Genomic DNA, 19900 nt, shown 5'->3' with positions numbered 1-19900 from the left:
CCAACTGCGCCACCCAGGTGCCCCAGGAATTTTAGAATAACTTTATCAATCCCAAACTGCAACACACGTATATATGCCCATATATACACAAAAGGAGACTTAATGGAATTCTAACTGGAATTATTTTCCACCTATAAATTAATTTGCAAAAATGTACTATCTTCATAAGATTTAATGTTTCTATACAGGAGTATGGTTATATTTCCATTTATTCAACTAGAGATAGTTTTTAAATCATGAGGATGTAGATCAGTTTCAAAATAGCCATACTGATAAATTATAGCAATGTGAGTTCATAATTTGTATTATGTATTCAAATTATTCATACTTTAAAGGATAAAGTTAAAATACAAAAATTTTAAAGTCCTACAAAATTTTACTTTAGAAAGCAAATAATCCTGATACAGACGGTAAAAAGGAAAAGCAAAAACAAAACTAAAGTTGAATATTAAAGCAGCAATTCAAGAGGACAGACATGAACATGAAGGACACCACACATCCCCTATTTGAGGAAGAATACTGGAAGACAACCACTTCTCTTTATCATTCATCTACCACTGATAGTCTCCCACCGACTGTAATCAAGTCACTGTCCTGCCCAAAAATGTTTAATCGCTTCCCATTGTTTCTAGTGTAAAGCACAAGCTCAAGGTTCTCAACATCTGGCTCCAATCAAAATTTTTAGCGTTCATACTTCTTACCTATCGGAATCCTCTGTTATAGCTAACCTATTCTCCCCAATTCCCAGAAACGCATTTTATATTTTCCCATCACTATTCCTTTTCCTCATCCTCAGCCCCTCTCCAGTCCCCTTCTCACAAAATTCTATCCATTTCTCAAACTCGTATCTCAGATTACACCTCCTGCATGAAGCTTCTCATAATAAGCGTGGCCTGTGGCCTTTTCTTCCTTAGAACTCATATTTACTTCTATGTATTCTGCACTATATTGTAGTTGTTTACACACATATCTAATTTTTTAGGCTTCTTAAGGACCATGCCTTGTATTATTTTGTACCCTACACTGCACTGTACAGGTAGTAGGTAATCAATAAATATCTGTTGAAAGATATTAACAAAATAACCAGTAAAGATTTAGCAAGTTCTGATGTTTATAAAACAGGAATGCACTTATGATGTACCTCAAAGAACATTACGTACTACAACCTGTTAAAGATAAAAACAGTAAAAGTGTCTGGCTGAGAGGACTGTCTTCATGTTTCCAAACATTTATTAAAGCACACTTATAAAAGGCCTAGTAAGCTTAACACATTTTGGGTTGAATCAGAGTCATGGAGACAGACCACAAATTACCAAGCTTTATGAAACTCCAAATCCTCTGGTTTATATTAGAACAATAATAACACATATTTGGTGATTATCTCATTCACCTTCTTCATGTTCCCTCCAAGAGCAGGATAAGGAGGTTTGTTGACATGGCTCCAGTCGACTGGCACACGGATCATTTCATAGAGCTGAAAGATCACTAAAGCATCTGCAAGGTCACTAAAACAAGAGGAAAAGATGATGAAGGAGGAGGAATTTTATTAAGCACAATGGAGACAGGCTTAGGTCTTCAAAAATACAACAGGGTCATTTAATGCTTAAAAAAAATGACAGGATGTATCATATAACCCAGAACTTCTAATCTAGGAATCTGTCCAAAATTTTTTCTAAATGTTTACAAAGATACATGTACAAAGACATTCATTGCGACAGTATTCATACGTTTGGAAGCAACTTAAATGCCTGGCAATAGCGGGCTGTTGAATAAACTATCCATACTATTGACTCCTGGACCACCATGAAAAATAAGGTATATCTCTATGTACGGACATGAAAAGTTTTACAAGACATATTATATTCAAAAAAGCAAGTGGCAGAACACTACATGCAGTTTACTATGTATAAAATTTATTTTCAAAATCGAGAGTATTTAAGTATCTATATGTGCTATGGACTGTTAATAGCAATTACCTCTGGGCAGGAAAAAAGGAATAGAGGAGATGTAAAGAAAGTATCATCATGTTTATTTTATTCTACATACATACTTCCTGAAACTTATACAGTGAGAATAAGAGCATGTATTACTTACATATGATTTTTAAAACTTTTTAAAAATTCATAAAAATCGCAATAGCTACAAAGTAGGCAGCTGTTCACGTTAAATAATGAAGGTTAAGAGGAAAGAATTTATGAGCAAGTAGGCGTTCTTAAAGTAAGAATAGTAGTATTTTGGATTCAGAAAAACACATTCTTCTGAAGTGCTCAAAGTATATCCGTTGAGTCTGTTTTCAATTCTGTATGCTAAGGATGTAAAGCAACAGCAATTGATTTTTTTAAATTGCTAGCTCTATGATGTATTGCATGGCTTTTCTCCCTCAACAGCTTGTTCACGGAGTTGTTTTGCTAAGATTCATATGACAGTTTACTTTGCAACTCTGAGCACACACCTATGGCAATGAAGGGGACTGGGCTCTGTGCTGAATGATAGAAGAATAAAGTCTATTATGAAGGTAATTAAGAGCTGACTGGGCTATTTATAAAAGCGCACGGAAAATTTTGTATAAAAAAATTTTCTAAAGGGGCAGCTGGTTGGCTCAGTCAGTTAAGCACCAACTCTTGATTTTGGCTCAGGTCATAATCTCACGGTTCATGAGTTTGAGCCTCACATTGGTCTCTACACTGACAATGCACAGCCTGCTTGGGATTCTCTCTCTCCCTCTCTCTCTCTGCCCCTCCCCTGCTCACACTCTCTCTCAAAATAAACAAACATTAAAAAAAAAAAAAAGCTTTTTAAAAATAAATAAATTACTAAAGTATTTGTATTGGTTCTGGACTCTCCTCTATTTCATGAATTTTTCTTTTTTACTTTAAATTAATTCATATTTCTATTTAGTATGGTATCATTATTCATATTTTGCAAATAGGGAAACTGAAGCCCAGACAGTTTGAAATGATTTCCAGAGAATTCAAGATGCTTTCCTGAACCAACTTTTTAAAGTTTATTTATTTATTGAGAGAGAGAGAGAGAGAGAGAACAAGTAGGGGAGCAGCAGAGAGAATGGGAGAGAGAATCCCAAGCAGGTTCTGTGCTGTCAGCAGGGAGCCCAATGTGGGGCTCGATCCTACAAACTGTGAGATCACATGACCTGAACGAAAATCAAGAGTCAGATGCTCAACCAACTGAGCCACCCAGGCAACCCTCTTTTGCGTTTTTAAAGGCAGGCTGGTAGATCCTATAATAAAGAAAGAAGAAAGGTTTCCTCTTATCCAAACCTAGAAAGACACATTGTTAGCACTACCAGAGAGTGTGGGAAATGATTCTGTAAAATATTTTTTTAGTCCTACCAATGTTGATCATGTGTTGTCATTTTTGAACAAGAAAAGACAAGATAAATTACAATTACTCATAAAAAGTTATTTCTATAAATTAAATAAAAATATACACAACAAATTACAGAATAATTGAGGTAGATTTTGGCAAAAATAGAAAGTGAATTATAGTTAAAAATACTGATATAATGATAAGAACAATTTGTAAAACATCACTATTCTGTTACAGTTGAAATAATTTATTATTTTTCTCCTTTTAAAGTTTATTTATTTATTTTGAGACAGAGAGAGTACAAGCCAAGAGAAGAGAGAGGGAGAGAGGGAATCCCAGACAGACCCCACACTGTCAGCATGGAGCCCGATATGGGGCTGGAACTCACAAACCGTGAGATCATGACCTGAGCTAAAATCAAGAGTGGGATGCTTAACTGACTGAGACACATAGGCGTCCCTGAAACAATTTATTATTTTTCTCATCAGTAATTATGAAAGAGTAAGATGGATTATCTTTACCAAAGGTAAAGTTGGTTGCTTATGTCATCAAAAATTATAACTAATATTGTCATATTCTGGTCTTTTTAAAATAATACTTTCCTTAAATATCCATCGTATTGCCAATCCCTAGCATTCTGAATTTCTAAATGTTGGTTAAAATTCTCGTGATCTTTAGAAAATGTTCTAATGTAAACATACCTGTGGTTTGAAACTAGAAAAGTTGGACTCTGGCCATTAAGCTAAACACAATAAAAGATTTACCTGTACAAATGATTAATATATGGGTTGACCCCCAAGGAATTCATCCAGTTCCGAAATGTCCTCTCTTCCTTGCTCTCTCCTAGAGTAGACACAATTTCATACTGATGATTCAGGACAAAAGGCATCAAAGAATATGTTTTAAACCATCCCAGCAGGTTCAAACTAGCAATACATATTTTGCTGTGGTTTCTGTGATACTACAATTTCTTGGGAGTTAGGGGAGGGGGAACCTCTTATTGCCAAAGTCCCTTTTTGCCCTCTGTCTAGAAGACTTCCATTTGCTCTAAATTTCTCTATCTAGAGTCCTAACTTGATGTCTGTGAACTACTGAGTTATGGGTTTCTCTGTCCAGAAAGTAACAGAGAAACTTACATGGTCATATCTGTAGTTTTTATATGCAAAAAGAATTGGCTAAAAATTAATGAAACAAAATCTTTTAGCAGTCAAGGCAACATAGCAGTCAAGGCAACAAAAGCTATGCCTTTCCCAATGCAGTGTTTCCGAATTTGTATAGGTTTTGGTTTTACACAGAGAAGTTTCTGGACACACAAACCTACATTTTCATCACAGCAAACAGCAATAAAGGGGAGAGGCAATTACAGATAATATAAAAATAAGCAGTGAAGCGGGATCCTGGGTGGCTCAGTCAGTTGAGCATCCAACACTTGATTTCGGCTCAGGTCATGGGATCACACCCTGTGCTGAGTGTGGAGCCTGCTTAGATTCTCTCTCTCCCTCTCTCTCTCTCTCTCTCTGCCCCTCTCCCCCACTGGCACATGCTCGCTCTCTCTCAAATAAAAAATTAAATAAAAAAAATAAGCAATGAAGGGATATAACTATTTTACAGGCTTACTGAGTTATTTTAGATTGTTACTACTGAAATTACATGAGGGACACAGCCCCACACACAGGGTGCTAAGACAAAGACATCACAATTAAGTCCCTAGGTCTCAAAGATCACCTCAGTAAGAAACTCCAGCAGGCACTGTTATTTAACCTGTGATTACCTAACCTCCCTGATCATCCCCTTCATAGCAGTGCTCATACCATTTATAAGGAAAACATGAGCTATAGTGTACCACACAGTGGGCAGACAGCAAGATGGACTCTCCCTGCCATGTCTACACTCTAGTCATCCCCTAGATTACAAACAGTCCTAAGTGACTATCTGCAATATTATATCTTTTCAGCAAAGGTAGGGGACAATGCAATGGTCTAACCTACATCTCATCACTCCTGAAAAGCTAGAACATTTACACCTCTCATCACCTCTAAACCATAGGCAAGTTCAGGTCACTCTCCAGACTTTGACTCATGTGGGATTCCCAGGATGATTTGGCATTCTACATCTATAACTGTCTCAGCTTCAGGGCCCATTCCAGTAGAGCCATCCCTGTAGTCATCTTCAGACTAAGTGCCACAGATAGTATAAACCTGCATACCTAGAAGAGCAACCAAACCTTGTAAATTCTAAAGGATTCTGGGTTGTTTTTTTGTTTTTTTGGTTTTTGTTCTTTTTTGTGACAGCTGTTCAGGAAATAATCTGTCCACTGTATTTTTATTTGATTTTCTACATTAATACCTAACAGCTTTCCCAGAATCTACTTTAATTCTTGCCCTATTAAATGATATAGCCATATAATTTCTTAAATTTTGTTTTCTCGGCCTGCATAAAAGGTAACTGGCCAGTCTGTTGTATCTGCCACTATCACTTTATGATAAATAACCTATGTGAAAAATTTTTTAAAAAGTTAACCAAGTTAAACTAAATATTCCCAGACACCATGCTTGCCTGCTTATAGGAGTTATTAAACAACTGCAAATTAAGTATCAAGACTTTCCCTAAAGCGACATAAATATAAACATACCATCATCAACAGTTTGATACATGTGACTTGGATTTACCTTTTAGTTGTTTCTTTATTACAATCTATAATAGATTTCTTTCTAGTAATTAGAGGATTTTTGCATTATTTCCTTCCAGGAAAATCCAAGTTCTGTTTTAAAATTACAAACATTGATAGTGTAACAATAGTCTAATTTTTAATTGAAACAATATCCAAACTCTGCTGAACCTGATAATACAGCAAATAATATTAAAAAGATACTCATATTTTGACTGAGTGCTGAAACTGTCATAAGCTTCAGGGGTTTGTATTTCTTCCCACTGTTCTCTACTAATTATAGTTATTATTTTAATTTCTTATGCCTGGAAAGTAAAATAGATTATACATGTGAGCATTTATTTATCTAATACCATTTCCAGTTGTCTTGGTAAATAAATGCTCAAAGCCAGAAGCACTATGCATTTGTGCAAGAGCCATGGTAAAGCATTACAAAAACATATGTATTCCAGATTGTAAGGGTTGTCTGTATTGCAGACAACTAAAGCAATCTTAGAAGTAAAATCTTAATTGCTGATATAAAAGATAGAAAGAACTATAAGACATTTCATTTTCAGGGTCAAACTTATCTGCAATTGAAAAAGTTTCAGAAAAACATAATATATTACAAGCAGACTACTAAGAGGAAAGAAAAGGAACTAACATATATTTAACACTCACTAAATGTGCTAAGTGATATGTTAAGTGTTTTCCTCTTCCCAACCTGACTATTACTGAGCACATATTGTATGCTCAACCCTTTCATTCATGAAAGGTCATTTTAACCTGCTCTGTAATTCTTCAAAATTAGTATTATTAATCTGTTTTTACAGATGAAAAAACCAAGGCTGACAGAAGTCACTCGGATACTAAATGGTGGACCCATAGTTAGAACAAAGTGTAATTCAGTGGCCTATATATTTTCTATCACCACCAATGGATTCTGAGATTCAGAATTTGGCTCAATTTAATGTGAAGTTTTTATATTTAGTTGGGCTTTTAATTTTCTCAATTCCATACAAAGTTCTTTGCCAATGAGGACATACTAATATATGAATATGGGATGTGATAAGGTCAAGCTTCAAATTTCATAAGGATCTATAAAAAATTTATAGAGGAAAAATTCCAATGACAGTCAAAGTTACATACATTTTTGGCAAATGTATCAGGATATACATATGTTATAAATAAAGATGATTGATAAATATTTCCCATAGTATCTTCTTATATAAATAGAGTAAATACTAATGGAAATATTTAGCAATCCTATTCACACTGAAAAATTCCAAAAGCATGCTGAACACTAGCAAAAGAATTCAAACATGACAAATAGGAGAGCAAGTTGGAAAAGATATCTAGCAAGAATTCAGTGACTATAAAAAGCAGATCATATTTAATATGCCACTCTAAACAATGCCTTCTATTGTAAGATACAGAGGGATTTTGAAATTTTCCAGACTGATAAAAACTTAGCAGTCTCCCTTTTTATTTAATTTTTTTTTAAGTTCTAATCCCTCACCCTAAATGTCTCTGCTGAAAGATCTACACTTTTATCTATGCTCCCTCTCAAGTACAAATCTATGTAAAGAATATAGTCTTTATTTTACGGACCTCAGGAAGAGTGAACTGAATTAATCATATTCCTCAAAGAATATATTTATTAAATCTGAAACTTTTTTCATTAATCAAAAACATGTAATTATAAAGCATCAAGGAAATGGACCTCTGGTTGTGGCAGTCAAAGAGAAGAACATGAAACTGATTTCTCAGTCTATCTCCCCAGGGAGGGAAGGGAGTACGGTGGGCGACCTGAGAGAATGAGCACTGCAACATCGAATTCTCCCCGCCAAGAATCCCTACTTGAAGACTGCCTTCTCCAAACCAGGGCAACTAGTGAGAATATTTTAGGATCAGTCCCTAGCTCTGAATGCTGCCATTGTTTTTACCTTTAGTTCTGATACTACTGTGGGTTTGGGTGTATCTGTGAGAGTGTGAGGATGAGAGAAGAAGAGAAGAGAGGCTAGGAAACAAAGATGGGGACAAAGCACTAGATGGTGAGAATGTTTTTGTTGTTATGATTCATATATTGTAAGCTTCAATGACATTCAAGAAATGTACCATAGCTAAATAATACCAAAAAAAAATGTTATAGAACCTAAATAGATCCTTTCAAAGATTACTTGTGTTGAAAGGTAAGTTTGTTTATTCACGGGAGAGGGATAAAGGCTTTACATCATGAAATCCAATTGTCAAAACTGATTTTAAATGTATTTACAACTATAATATAGAAGGCAAATTCGGTGGAGAGTTTACATAATCAAACCTTGCTCTGATATTCTAAGTAAGTTTCATTTGTGTTTCTTCCTTGTCATCATTCTTTAGGCATATTAAGAGAGAAAAAACACAGCATGAACAATGCAAAAAATAAATATCAACTCAGATAGAAAGAATAAATAGTACTAATACAAAGAATTTCAGAATGAATACATTTAGAGTATAGAAAAGTACTAAATACAGTACCTACATTAGGAGGGGTCAAATCTGCATTTCATGAAGCAAAATAGGAAAGTATTATAAATTATGAGACAGATAACAGTAGCCCACACACGACAAGTAATGAATATTTAAAATTTTTTCATGTACATTAAAAACATTAAAAAGAGAACAATACTGGAGTCAAACTGTAGCTTTCAAAGGAGAAAAAAAGCTACAAAATGATTATTTTTTCCAATAGATAATTCATTGTCCATATTGGTGGTGGAGTTATGTGGTCATTTAAGAGACTATTTTAAATGTATGATAGTTTTCACTAAACTCTTATGCAGAAATGACAGACAAGTAAGATTTACCCCAGCATTCTCTCTGAACCAAAACCAATAACCACTTTCCCTATTTGAACGTTTTAATGGATGCACATGCCTACACACAGTAAACTTCATCTCCCACCATCATTCCCTACCTCTGACACTGAAGCAGGTCAACACCACAAGAAGATACATACAGTGAAGCAATTTAAGGCAAAAAGAACATACCTTCCAATAAATTCATATCGATGTCATTATTATCGGGCTTATGGAGGCATGGGTATGTGTTAAACAGATTAGCTACAAAAGCTAAATTAAGTTTAGGATTGCCTGAAACCACATCTGCAGGAGTAACAAACTGTCTGCAGCCCAGTTTATCTGCTTCTTGAAGCATGAATCCAGCACGCTTCAGGTCATTTTTCTCCTAAATAACAAAATAAGACAAAAATGGTCAAACTTTTGATTGGCATAATTGTTTACTGATATACATATTTATAAGCAATCACGTTTCTGGAAATATATTAAATGATAGGTCAAAATAAGGTCAGAATGTGCAGAAATTCTAAATCAATTTCTCTTGAGTTTTCTTGCTGGGATCAGAGGAATACTTCTCCCTCATTGCTGCAATACTCAACAAAACTCTCAAATATCATATCAAACAGCTCCTACTGGTCAAATTATTGATAATTTGGTCAAGGCCATATACTGGAGTGCCTTTTGGCTAAGAGGCTTAGTTGTCTCAACCATTCTACCCTGAATAATATTTTCAATAAATTCTTTTCTCAATGAAACCAAGCTGGGATACAAATAAAATCATATTAAAATCAGAAGGACAGCATCCTGGAAACAAACCAAATACTTGTCAACAGGAAAGCAGATGAATAAACTGTGTTATATGTACACAGTGATATAGAACAATATGAGTGACTCTTAGCAATATAATACGTTCAAAATAAAGATTAGTAATTTAAATACAAGATAATAAATTTCATGTGAAGTTAAAAAGTAAAATGAATGAAAAAGGTAATTTTGTAAGGAATATATTTGTTTGAAAGAAAACTATATAAAAAAGCAAAAGAACAATGAACATAAGATTCAAGATGGTGATTATCATATTAAGGTGAGGCAGAAAGATGGAATAGGGAAGTATAGAGCTAAATGTAAGTTAATATCAAGGTCTTAGCTTTCTTGGATTGAGGGTTCATACCGACGGACTTGTTCTAATTTTAAAACAAACAACTACAGGGGCGCCTGGGTGGCGCAGTCGGTTAAGCGTCCGACTTCAGCCAGGTCACGATCTCGCGGTCCGTGAGTTCGAGCCCCGCGTCGGGCTCTGGGCTGATGGCTCAGAGCCTGGAGCCTGTTTCCGATTCTGTGTCTCCCTCTCTCTCTGCCCCTCCCCCGTTCATGCTCTGTCTCTCTCTGTCCCAAAAATGAATAAACGTTGAAAAAAAAAATTAAAAAAATTAAAAAAAAACCAAACAACTACAAATGAAGATAAATAAAAAAAGGGACATGAATGGGTCCATGATGAGCGTATATTATGACCAAGAATTTTACCTCATTCTGTGCACCAGTTACAAAAAAGTAAAAATGTAAACAAAATCAGAGAAAGTGATAGATTCAATGCTATTAAACAACAATAAAAAGTTCCTAATGTAGACATGAACAAATTATAGTATGTGGATCTTATTTAGATCTTGATCCAAATAAACTATGAAAAGAAAATCTGACATTTATGAGGCAATTGGAAATGTCAGTGTTGACTAAATATTTTGATAATATTACAGATTATTGTTAATGTTTTAGGTATGATAAGGTATTATGGTTATATCTTTAAAGGTTTTTTTTTTTATCTTTTAGAAATACATATTGAGGGGCGCCTGGGGGGCTCAGTCGGTTAAGTGTCCGACTTCAGCTCAGGTCACTATCTCGCGGTCCGCGAGTTCGAGCCCCGCATAGGGCTCTGGGCTGATGGCTCTGAGCCTGGAGACTGCTTCCGATTCTGTGCCACTCTCTCTCTCTGCCCCTCCCTCGTTCATGCTCTGTCTCTCTCTGTCTCAAAAATAAATAAACGTTAAAAAAAAAAATTAAAAAAAAAAAAAGAAATACATATTGAAATACTTATCAATGAAATGATATGATGTCCAGGATTTGATTCAAAAAAACATGGGAGAGGAAGGATAGGTGATAGACAAAAGAAGATTGACCATGAGTTGATACTTGTTGAACCTGGGGCATGAGCACATTATATTGGGTTTATTCATTTTTATTATGTTTGAAATTTTCCATAGGTTTTTTAATTTCCTAATTTTTTACTCAAACTAATTTGTAAATTTTGCAGTTTTGCAATACTTTCTCAAATGTTTTATTGTAATAATGTAAAGTATGATTAACTTGTAATGGCTCAATTTGCCTTTAAAACGATTATGGATGTTGCACTTAAAGTACTTAACAGATCATCATACAAACTATAGTCTTATCGATTTTAATATTTAGATAGAACCATCCCCAGTATTTACAACTTATGCTAAAAAATGGGATTCCTGGGAAATGTGTTAGATGAGTCAGGATCTGCATCAGTCCTCCCTACACTGTAAACACTAAGAACAGCCATCTTTTATTTTGTAGATTTCTGAACAGAAGTTGAAAGAACTGATAATCAGTTACTTAGCAATCTAATAATGGCTTGTTGCTCCCTTTCCTAGGACGCGGTGATAGCCACAAAAGCACCCTGGTGAGTTCCGGTTATGTTGCACCAGGAAAATGTGGATGTAGGGTTGATTCCACACATACTCAAGATTAGAATCCTTCAATTCTTTTTCGTCAGTTATGACAGCCAGATGGCTTAGCATGGAGATGTGAAGCCTAAGGCATGAAAAAACTTGAGAAGAGCAAAGGGCCAAGGTTTAATGAAGAGCTAAGGGCTCCACCAGGGAATGCTGCCTATAGAAAATTACACTCTAAATTTGACTGGACTCACTAGTCAAATTCATAGAGATAGAAAGTAGAACAGTGGTTACCAGGGACTTGGGGGAGAAGGGAATAGTTATTGTTTAATGCATACAGATTTCACTATAGAATGATCAAAGTTTCAGGGATGGACAGTGGTGATGGCTGTACACAATGCAAATGTACTTAATGCCAGTGAAATGTACATTTAAGGGCGCCTGGGTGGCGCAGTCGGTTAAGCGTCCGACTTCAGCCAGGTCACGATCTCGCGGTCCGTGGGTTCGAGCCCCGCGTCAGGCTCTGGGCTGATGGCTCAGAGCCTGGAGCCTGTTTCCGATTCTGTGTCTCCCTCTCTCTCTGCCCCTCCCCCGCTCATGCTCTGTCTCTCTCTGTCCCAAAAATAAAATAAAAGTTGAAAAAAAAAATTTTAAAAAAGAAATGTACATTTAAAATGGTTAAAATGGTAAATGTTGTTATGTATATTTTATCGAAATAAAAATTTTAATCAAAAACTGTACTTACATTAAATCCTGAAAGATCAATAGTAATGGCAGGTCCATCATCCCGGTCACCTTTAGGTGCAATCTGATTAAGCAGATGAAAATAGGCTCTTGAATCCTTCAAGGGAAGAAATGAAATAGAACTTTTAAAATGAATAAAAACATCATTTGATTTAGGAAAACAGTACTCAAACTGAAGAAACTGTCCTCATCTTGAAGAATGGAATAACTTTGTAACTTTACTTATAAACTTATATAGGCTCCTGAATACACTATGCTGTTTTGCACCTCAAAGCTTCTAGCAACACTGTTCCCTATACTTGGAATATCCTTCCTCACTTTTTCATGTGTTTACGCTCTGAAGCATCAGCATTGGTTAAGATTAGGGTCAAGCATTATCTTCTGGAACCCTCCAGCCATTAACCCTCCAAGCCAATAAACTCAGAACTGCCTTGTAACTTGTTCTGAACAACAGAATGCAGTGAAAGTGATATTCTGGGGTTTCCAAGCTCAAGCCTTAACAGCTTCTGCTTCCTCCCTCTTGAAGTTAGCCTCCATGTAGGAAGTCCCAACCATCTGAGACTATCAGACTGTGAGGAAGCCCAGTCTAGCCATGTGGAAAGGCCTCATGGAGACACAGTGAAGCACTACACATGTGAGTGGTGGCCTCGTGCACCCTCCAGACCAGTCCAACTGACAGCTGAATGCCAATGAGTTAGTGATCCCAACCAAAACCATCTGAAGTAGAACCACTCAACCAAGCTGCATGAACCCACAGAATCATGAAAAACAATATTATTTTAAGCTGTTAAGTTTTCTTTTTTAAGGGTAAAGTGAATTCATTTATTTCTGCAGTAGACCTTTGGGCTTCTGTATCATCCTAACCTTTTGAAAGGAAGATACACAGTACATAATATAATTTTATGAGCATCATATTAGACATCATTGGGGTTTATTTCTAGATTCCCTATTTCCAAATAATGCTTCTTAAGAGTGTCGACATACTCATTTATTAATTAAGGCATTGAGGAGAAACAGGGGAAAAACTCCCTATAGGTAAAAACAAAATCCCAAAATAAGTTTTCTGGGTATACCGATAAATATAAAAATTAACCTATTACATTTTGAGTGGCTTATTATATAGCAATAGATAACTGAAACATCCATCTACTAGTGTGTACCTGCCTGTGTAACTGGTAAGCTTCTCAAGAGTTAAATCTTTGTATCCCCTGTGCCTTGCAGAATACCCCACGGGAGGGGTTTAATAAATATCTGATGAACTGAATTTTAAAATAAGAGAGCACCCCTAAAATAAAATTTTATTTTATTTTTTTCACAGAATATCAGCTCTTTTATAATCAAGTGATTAAATTTTATTTTATTTTATTATTTAAAAAAAAATTTTTTTTTAACGTTTATTTATTTTTGAGACAGAGAGAGACACAGCATGAACGGGGGAGGGGGGAAGAGAGAGAGGGAAACACAGAATCGGAAGCAGGCTCCAGGCTCTGAGCCATCAGCCCAGAGCCCGACGAGGCGCTCGAACTCGGGGACCGCGAGATCGTGACCTGAGCCGAAGTCGGACGCTTAACCGACTGAGCCACCCAGGTGCCCCAAGTGATTATATTTTAAATGAGCATGTAATAGATGAAAGAGAAATATAATGTCATTTCAAAGAAAGAGACTGTCATCTAAGCCCATTATGACAAAAACATAATCTGATTGAAGGTGTTAATATATCTACAGAAAATACAAATAAATGCTAATGCTGATTAGTCTGGGGTTGGAGGGTGGGAAATATAGAGAAGAAGGAGTCACAGGGACCGAGTTTGGCAATGCATGCCAGGGAAGTGACCATGGGAGAGCTGTTAGGCATACAGAATGTTACAGTTTCCTCAACAAGCTCTCCCAGTAGGGAGGGAAGCATTGCAGGCTACTTTGGTTGAGAAACATACCTGAAGAATTCCTTTTGTCTACCGATTCCCTGTGCCCTCAGATATTTGGTCTCCTGTTAGCTGGTTATTGGCAAAGTGGGAGTAAGAGTGTTGGACTGGAGAGGTCCACGAGGGCCTCTCGTCCAGTGAACAGATGAATTTTTAGTTCAAATTAACAGACTGACATCTTCATTATAATTTAGTCTTTCTGTGGCATATGAAATAGGAAAGTACTTTATCTGCTAGCACAGTGCCTTCTCACAGCTAGTTGTATTTCTTCTTAAATATCAATAAACCAATTTTTTTTATTGCAAAAAGAGTATTTTGTCCTTTTTATTTTTTAAGACTTTATTGAAATTCTAGTTAGTTAACATACAGTTAATACTACTTTCAGGTATACAACAACACAACAACCCTAAACCTCCATACAACACCTGGTGCTCATCACCCATTCCCCCATCCTCTTTCTTTCTGGTAACCATCAGTTGAAACTCATTTTTTTTTTAAAGAAAAGATTTTGCAATTATAATTGGGAGCTCCACTTCAGACAGAAAAACACAAACTTTCATTTTCTACACTGTGTCGTTATGAATTACACTTCAAGTTTATGTCTGAACACCTTTTGCGTTTTTACATTCTATGTCCTTATTTATGTCACAACGTTGAGCATTAAAATATAAACCTTAATGTCACTGCTGAAGTTGTTGATGGTACGCCATCCTGCATTGGTCAGATGGTAGTTCACCCATCGCAGCAATAATTCCTCTGGAGAAAGCTTCATCAGCTCTTCTAGATCCTCACCCTCATTTAGTAATGCAATTAGAGCTGAGAGGAAAACAATGAAATATAAATTCTTCCCGTAGTAAGTAGATGTCAATGAAAAGTAAATATTTTTTATGGTTCTACCTTCATTCCTGGAAATCTCAATATCGGCAAAAAGACCAACTTTGATGATCTGCCAGAGAAGTCCCAAGACCAGGTGAGGTTTTCCTTCTTTGAGATCCTGTGCACCAATGTTGACCACTGTGCAACCAATGGCTGAGGCAGAATTCAAGGCCAGGTTTAAATTTTCCTGAATTGCCGCAAGGAAAAATACATGTGAGAAAGTACTTTTCAAGTCTTATCAACTAGTTTTGAAAGTAAATTAGAAACAATAGATTGTGAAAATTCAGATTTTAAAACATACGTAGTATTTACAAAAGCAAAATACCCTAGTCAAGAAAAAAAAAAAAACCTATGGTTTTAACCGTCTCTTTACTACTCAATCTCTCTCCCTTGCACTCATAGATATTATACGTCATTTTCATCCTATCATATTTCTCTTCTTTCATACATCACAATACTACATAAACCCATCATCATGAGGTAAAAAACTAGATTATCGCAACTTTGCAGTCCTTTACAAATTGAATGAGGCTTCTTTGGGATAAAGTTTCATGGAAACTGGTAGTATCCCAGCAGATCTATTCCCAGAGCTCTAAAATTACTGATTCAATATGACAGATTTAATATCCAAATTAACACTTTGCTCCTTTTCAGAGATCTGTCTTTTCCCATTCTATTTTGGAATACTCTTTCAAGCCTCCTAAAAATCTAGACTATTATCCCCTGGAATGTTATCTCTAAAAATAAAACTGTAAAAGATTTGGGCCTCAGGCCCATCCTGTAGTTATTGCAAAATAGCTAGATAATATTTTTTATTTTCTTTAACATACAGCATACAAATGTTAAAAGTAAAACCAAACAATAAATTTGTACAATAGTGAGAAACACTGCATTTCAGGGTCAGTGCCATAAAAAATTATGTGACACATGTATTCTATGATATATATGAATATTTTCAGCAATCATTAGATACTAAACAAAGCATCCTGACACAAGGTGTGAAAGAAAATAAACTTCTTGCAACTGCAATTGGAAATGGCTTCTTGAAGAATTCCTGCCAGGATTATGCAATATTATTGGCTTATTGGAAAGTGGGAGACAAGAAAGCCATGTTAGTCAACAGTCAATTCTTCTCAAGGATAACAGGAAATGGGAGTACCCCTTAATAGTCCAAGATAAACCATGTACCAACTGCCCCAAGGTTGTAGCTTCCTCATAAAAGAGACTAAACAACCTTAGCAGAATCAAGGATTGTATTTGCCAATAGAAATGAAGGATAGAGCTTAGCAGTAGCTCACTTTTAATAGCTGCAGCTGTGGCTAGTGTATTAACTAGTTGCTATTGCTACCATGATACAAGAGTGGCAGTATACCATAGTGATTATAAGGATGGGCTCTAGATCTAGACCACTGGGATCATATCCTGGGTAATTTCTCAGTACCTCAATTTTCTCATCCATAAAAATGTAGGTATCTTATTTTAAGAGTGCTGGGAAGTGGGGCGCCTGGGTGGCGCAGTCGGTTAAGCGTCCGACTTCAGCCAGGTCACGATCTCGCGGTCCGTGAGTTCGAGCCCCGCGTCAGGCTCTGGGCTGATGGCTCAGAGCCTGGAGCCTGTTTCCGATTCTGTGTCTCCCTCTCTCTCTGCCCCTCCCCCGTTCATGCTCTGTCTCTCTCTGTCCCAAAAATAAATAAACGTTGAAAAAAAAAAAATTTTTTTTTTAAAAAAAATAAAAAAAAAAGAGTGCTGGGAAGAGTCAAAGAGGTAATTCATCAGTTTGTTTAGAACAGTGACTGGTAACTAGTAAGTACTTAGTAAATACTAATATCTACCACTGCTCTAGAGATTTTGAGGGGAAAAGTGTGGTGACTATAAATTCCTGAGTTCAATAAGACTTGAATGGAGAAGCTGACTACAGAACATATAGTAAAAAAGAATAACCCAAATTCTGTGAAATAGTAAAACAGGTGGTAAAACTATACAGTACTCTTATTTCAACCAAGAACAACAGTATCAAGCAAATATTTGTTAATAAAAGCAACTTGGGGGCACTTGGGTGGCTAAGTCGGTTAAGCGTCCAACTTTGGTGCAGGTCATGATCTCACAGGTCATGAGTTCCAGTCCCATGTCAGGCTCTGCGCTGACAGCACGGAGGCTGCTTGGGTTTCTCTCTTTCCCTCTCTCTCTCTCTGACCCTCCCCTGCTTGTGTGTGCTTTCTCTCTCTCAAAAATAAGTAAACAAACATTAAAAAGAAAAAATAAAAAATTGTATTAGAAAAGCAACTCGGGGCATCTGGGTGGCTCAGGCAGTTAAGTGTCAAACTCTTGATTTTGGATCCATGGGTTTCTGGGGTAGAGCCCATAGTGCAGACAGCACAGAGCCTGCTTTGGATTCTCTCTCTTCCTGTCTCTTTGCCCTTCCCCTGCTCACATGCATGTGCATGCACTCTCTCTCTCTTTCAAAAATAAACTTAAAAAAATAAAAATAAATAAAAACAACTGAATGATTACCATTATATAACTTGAATACTACTACCTTAAGTTCATTCAAAGCACTTTGAATCTTAATTTCATTCAGTACAAAATGCAGCTGAATTTTATTTAATAAAAACCTAGTTTTTATGGAAACTGAAATTACGTTAAATCAAACATTTTACATGAATGGACCTTGAACCCATTATGTTAGGTGAAATAAGTCAGAGAAAGACAAATACTATATGACCTCACTTATATGTGGAATCTAAAACAAAACAAAACAAAAAATACCAAATTCATAGAGAAAGAGATCAGACTTGCAGTTATCAGAGGCAAAGTGTGAGGGGAGGAAAAATTGGAGAAAGGTGGTCAAAAGGTACAAACTTCCAGGTATAAGATAGTTAAGCACTAGGGATGTAATGTACAACATGATGACTATAGCTAGCACTGCTGTATGATATCCAGGAAAGTTTTTAAGAGAGTAGATCCTCTGAGTTCTCATTGCAAGGAGAAAATTTTTGTCCTTGTTTCTTTTTATTGTATCTCTATGAAAAGATGGATATTAGCTGAACTTATTGTGGTAATCGTTTCACAATATATGTAAGTCAAGCCATCGCAGTAATGTATGTCAATTATTTCTCAATAAAACTGGAGTAAAAAAAGGTTTCACCTGGGCCTAACCACCCATTAATAAAGGCCTTACATTTTACAGCACAGTAACATGATTACTAGCAAAGGACAAATACTTACAGAAATAGTGAAATGGGTGAGCTTTTTCTTATTAATGGCTCTTTCATCAATTGTATCTGGTTCAGATAAGTTGATCATCTTGCTAAAGAGAAAATGACAATAATTTAGTTTAAGACTCCGAGTTTATTTAAGATAAATAATTTAAGTTAAATAATTTAAGACTTTTTAGTTTGTTTTTGCAAGTAGACAAAACAGCTAAATTTTGAAAAGTAATAACAATCCATTTCTTTAAATATTATACTGTGATTCACATCAGGGACTTACTTTTTAAAACTTAAGAAATATTCCCTAACCTAAAACAAATCTGTCACCCACTACAATAGTAATCTCAGCATTTCCTCCTAAGTTTTTAAAACTTGCATTTTCTTTATGTGAGTCCTGTCTTTATATCATTTAATGACCATCAACATTCAGCAATCTGAAATGTAAAACAAAGAAATCCTCAAAAAGCCAAGTTTCACAAAGTGGTATCAACAGTGTCAAAATTACTGTTGCAGAAAGAGCCAGAGACATGGTTTTTCTAAAACTTCAATAATTCAAACATTTAAAAGAAATTAATATAAAATTTATCTCTAGATTTTAGAATCTATTTTACATTTTAAAATAAAGATAGGATGGGGCGCTGGGGCGGCTCAGTTGGTTAAGCATCCAACTTCAGCTCAGGTCATGATCTCACAGTTCATGATTTCGAGCCCTGCATCGGGTGGGCTCGAGCCCCGCTTTGGGTGAGCCCCACTTCCCTCTCTCTCTCTCTCTGCCCCTCGGGATTCTGTCTCTCTCTCTGCCCCTTGCTCACTTGTGCCCTCTTTTTCCCTTAAAAATAAAAAATAAAAATAAACAAAAAATAAAGAGGAAAATATCCATTCAACTCATAATAGGAATCTCCTCTGAAGGTCAGAGGAAGAGATCAGCATTACAGATGGAGGTCAAGGTCTATTTTACATATTATATTCTAAAAACTAGTACCTTGTACTTGAGGGTAGGTTGGGTTTTTTTTTTCTTTTTAAGTAAAAAGACTGAAAGAAATATGCCAGAATATTAATGATAGATAATTATGGGTAATAAGAATATCTGTGATACTTATTCTCTTCTTTGTAAGTTTTCTCTATTTTTATAAACTTAAAAAAAAAAGACACCTGCTTTGTACAAAGAAGTATGCTGGAACTATAGTTACGGTACACACAACAGAGACAAAGAAATGCTCTGAGAGAGTTTACAGCCTAGTGAGCAGAAACATACTGCAAAGAGCCAAGGATATGACAAGATTGATTTAAAACATTAATTTCGTTTAAGCACAAATGAGATCTTTCTTTTACCTGTCCTCATGTCCCTGTCCCAGTCAATACTCCCTTATTGAAAGTGAAAAAAAAAAACCCTTTGAACGTTTTTATTTTATTTTTTTTTAATGTTTAGTTTTGAGAGAGAAAGAGACAGAGTAAGAATGGGGGAGGGGCAGAGAGCGAGGGAGACAGAGAATCCAAAGCAGGCTCCAGGCTCTGAGCTGTCAGCGCAGAGCCCCACATGGGGCAGAACCCGTGAACCACAAGATCATGACCTGAGCCAAGGCTGGATGCTTAACCAACTGAGCCACCCAGGTGCCCCCTGTGAATGTTTTTAAATACATCG

The 19900-nt window shown here is 36.0% G+C and overlaps 1 protein-coding gene across 3 annotated transcripts in view; it reads right to left on the bottom strand.

The window, feature by feature from the left end:
- PLS1 (plastin 1) overlaps positions 1-19900 on the bottom strand; it is a 127078-nt gene that overhangs the window by 13680 nt on the left and 93498 nt on the right. For all 3 annotated transcript variants that reach the window (XM_086674462.1, XM_025913103.2, XM_086674461.1), the window contains 7 exons: positions 18275-18356; positions 15071-15236; positions 14847-14989; positions 12253-12348; positions 9007-9202; positions 4092-4170; positions 1391-1505 (listed from right to left, as the gene is read on the bottom strand). In XM_086674462.1, the coding sequence (XP_086530588.1) occupies positions 1391-1505; positions 4092-4170; positions 9007-9202; positions 12253-12348; positions 14847-14989; positions 15071-15236; positions 18275-18356 (877 nt within the window). The remainder of the gene's footprint in view (positions 1-1390; positions 1506-4091; positions 4171-9006; positions 9203-12252; positions 12349-14846; positions 14990-15070; positions 15237-18274; positions 18357-19900) is intronic.

This window comes from Puma concolor, chromosome C2 (genome assembly GCF_028749965.1).
Source record: "Puma concolor isolate L17-30 chromosome C2, mPumCon1.1.hap2, whole genome shotgun sequence".
NCBI classification, from domain to species: Eukaryota; Metazoa; Chordata; class Mammalia; order Carnivora; family Felidae; genus Puma; species Puma concolor.
Note: the sequence above shows the minus strand (reverse complement) of the source record. Positions and strands in the feature narration are given on the sequence as shown.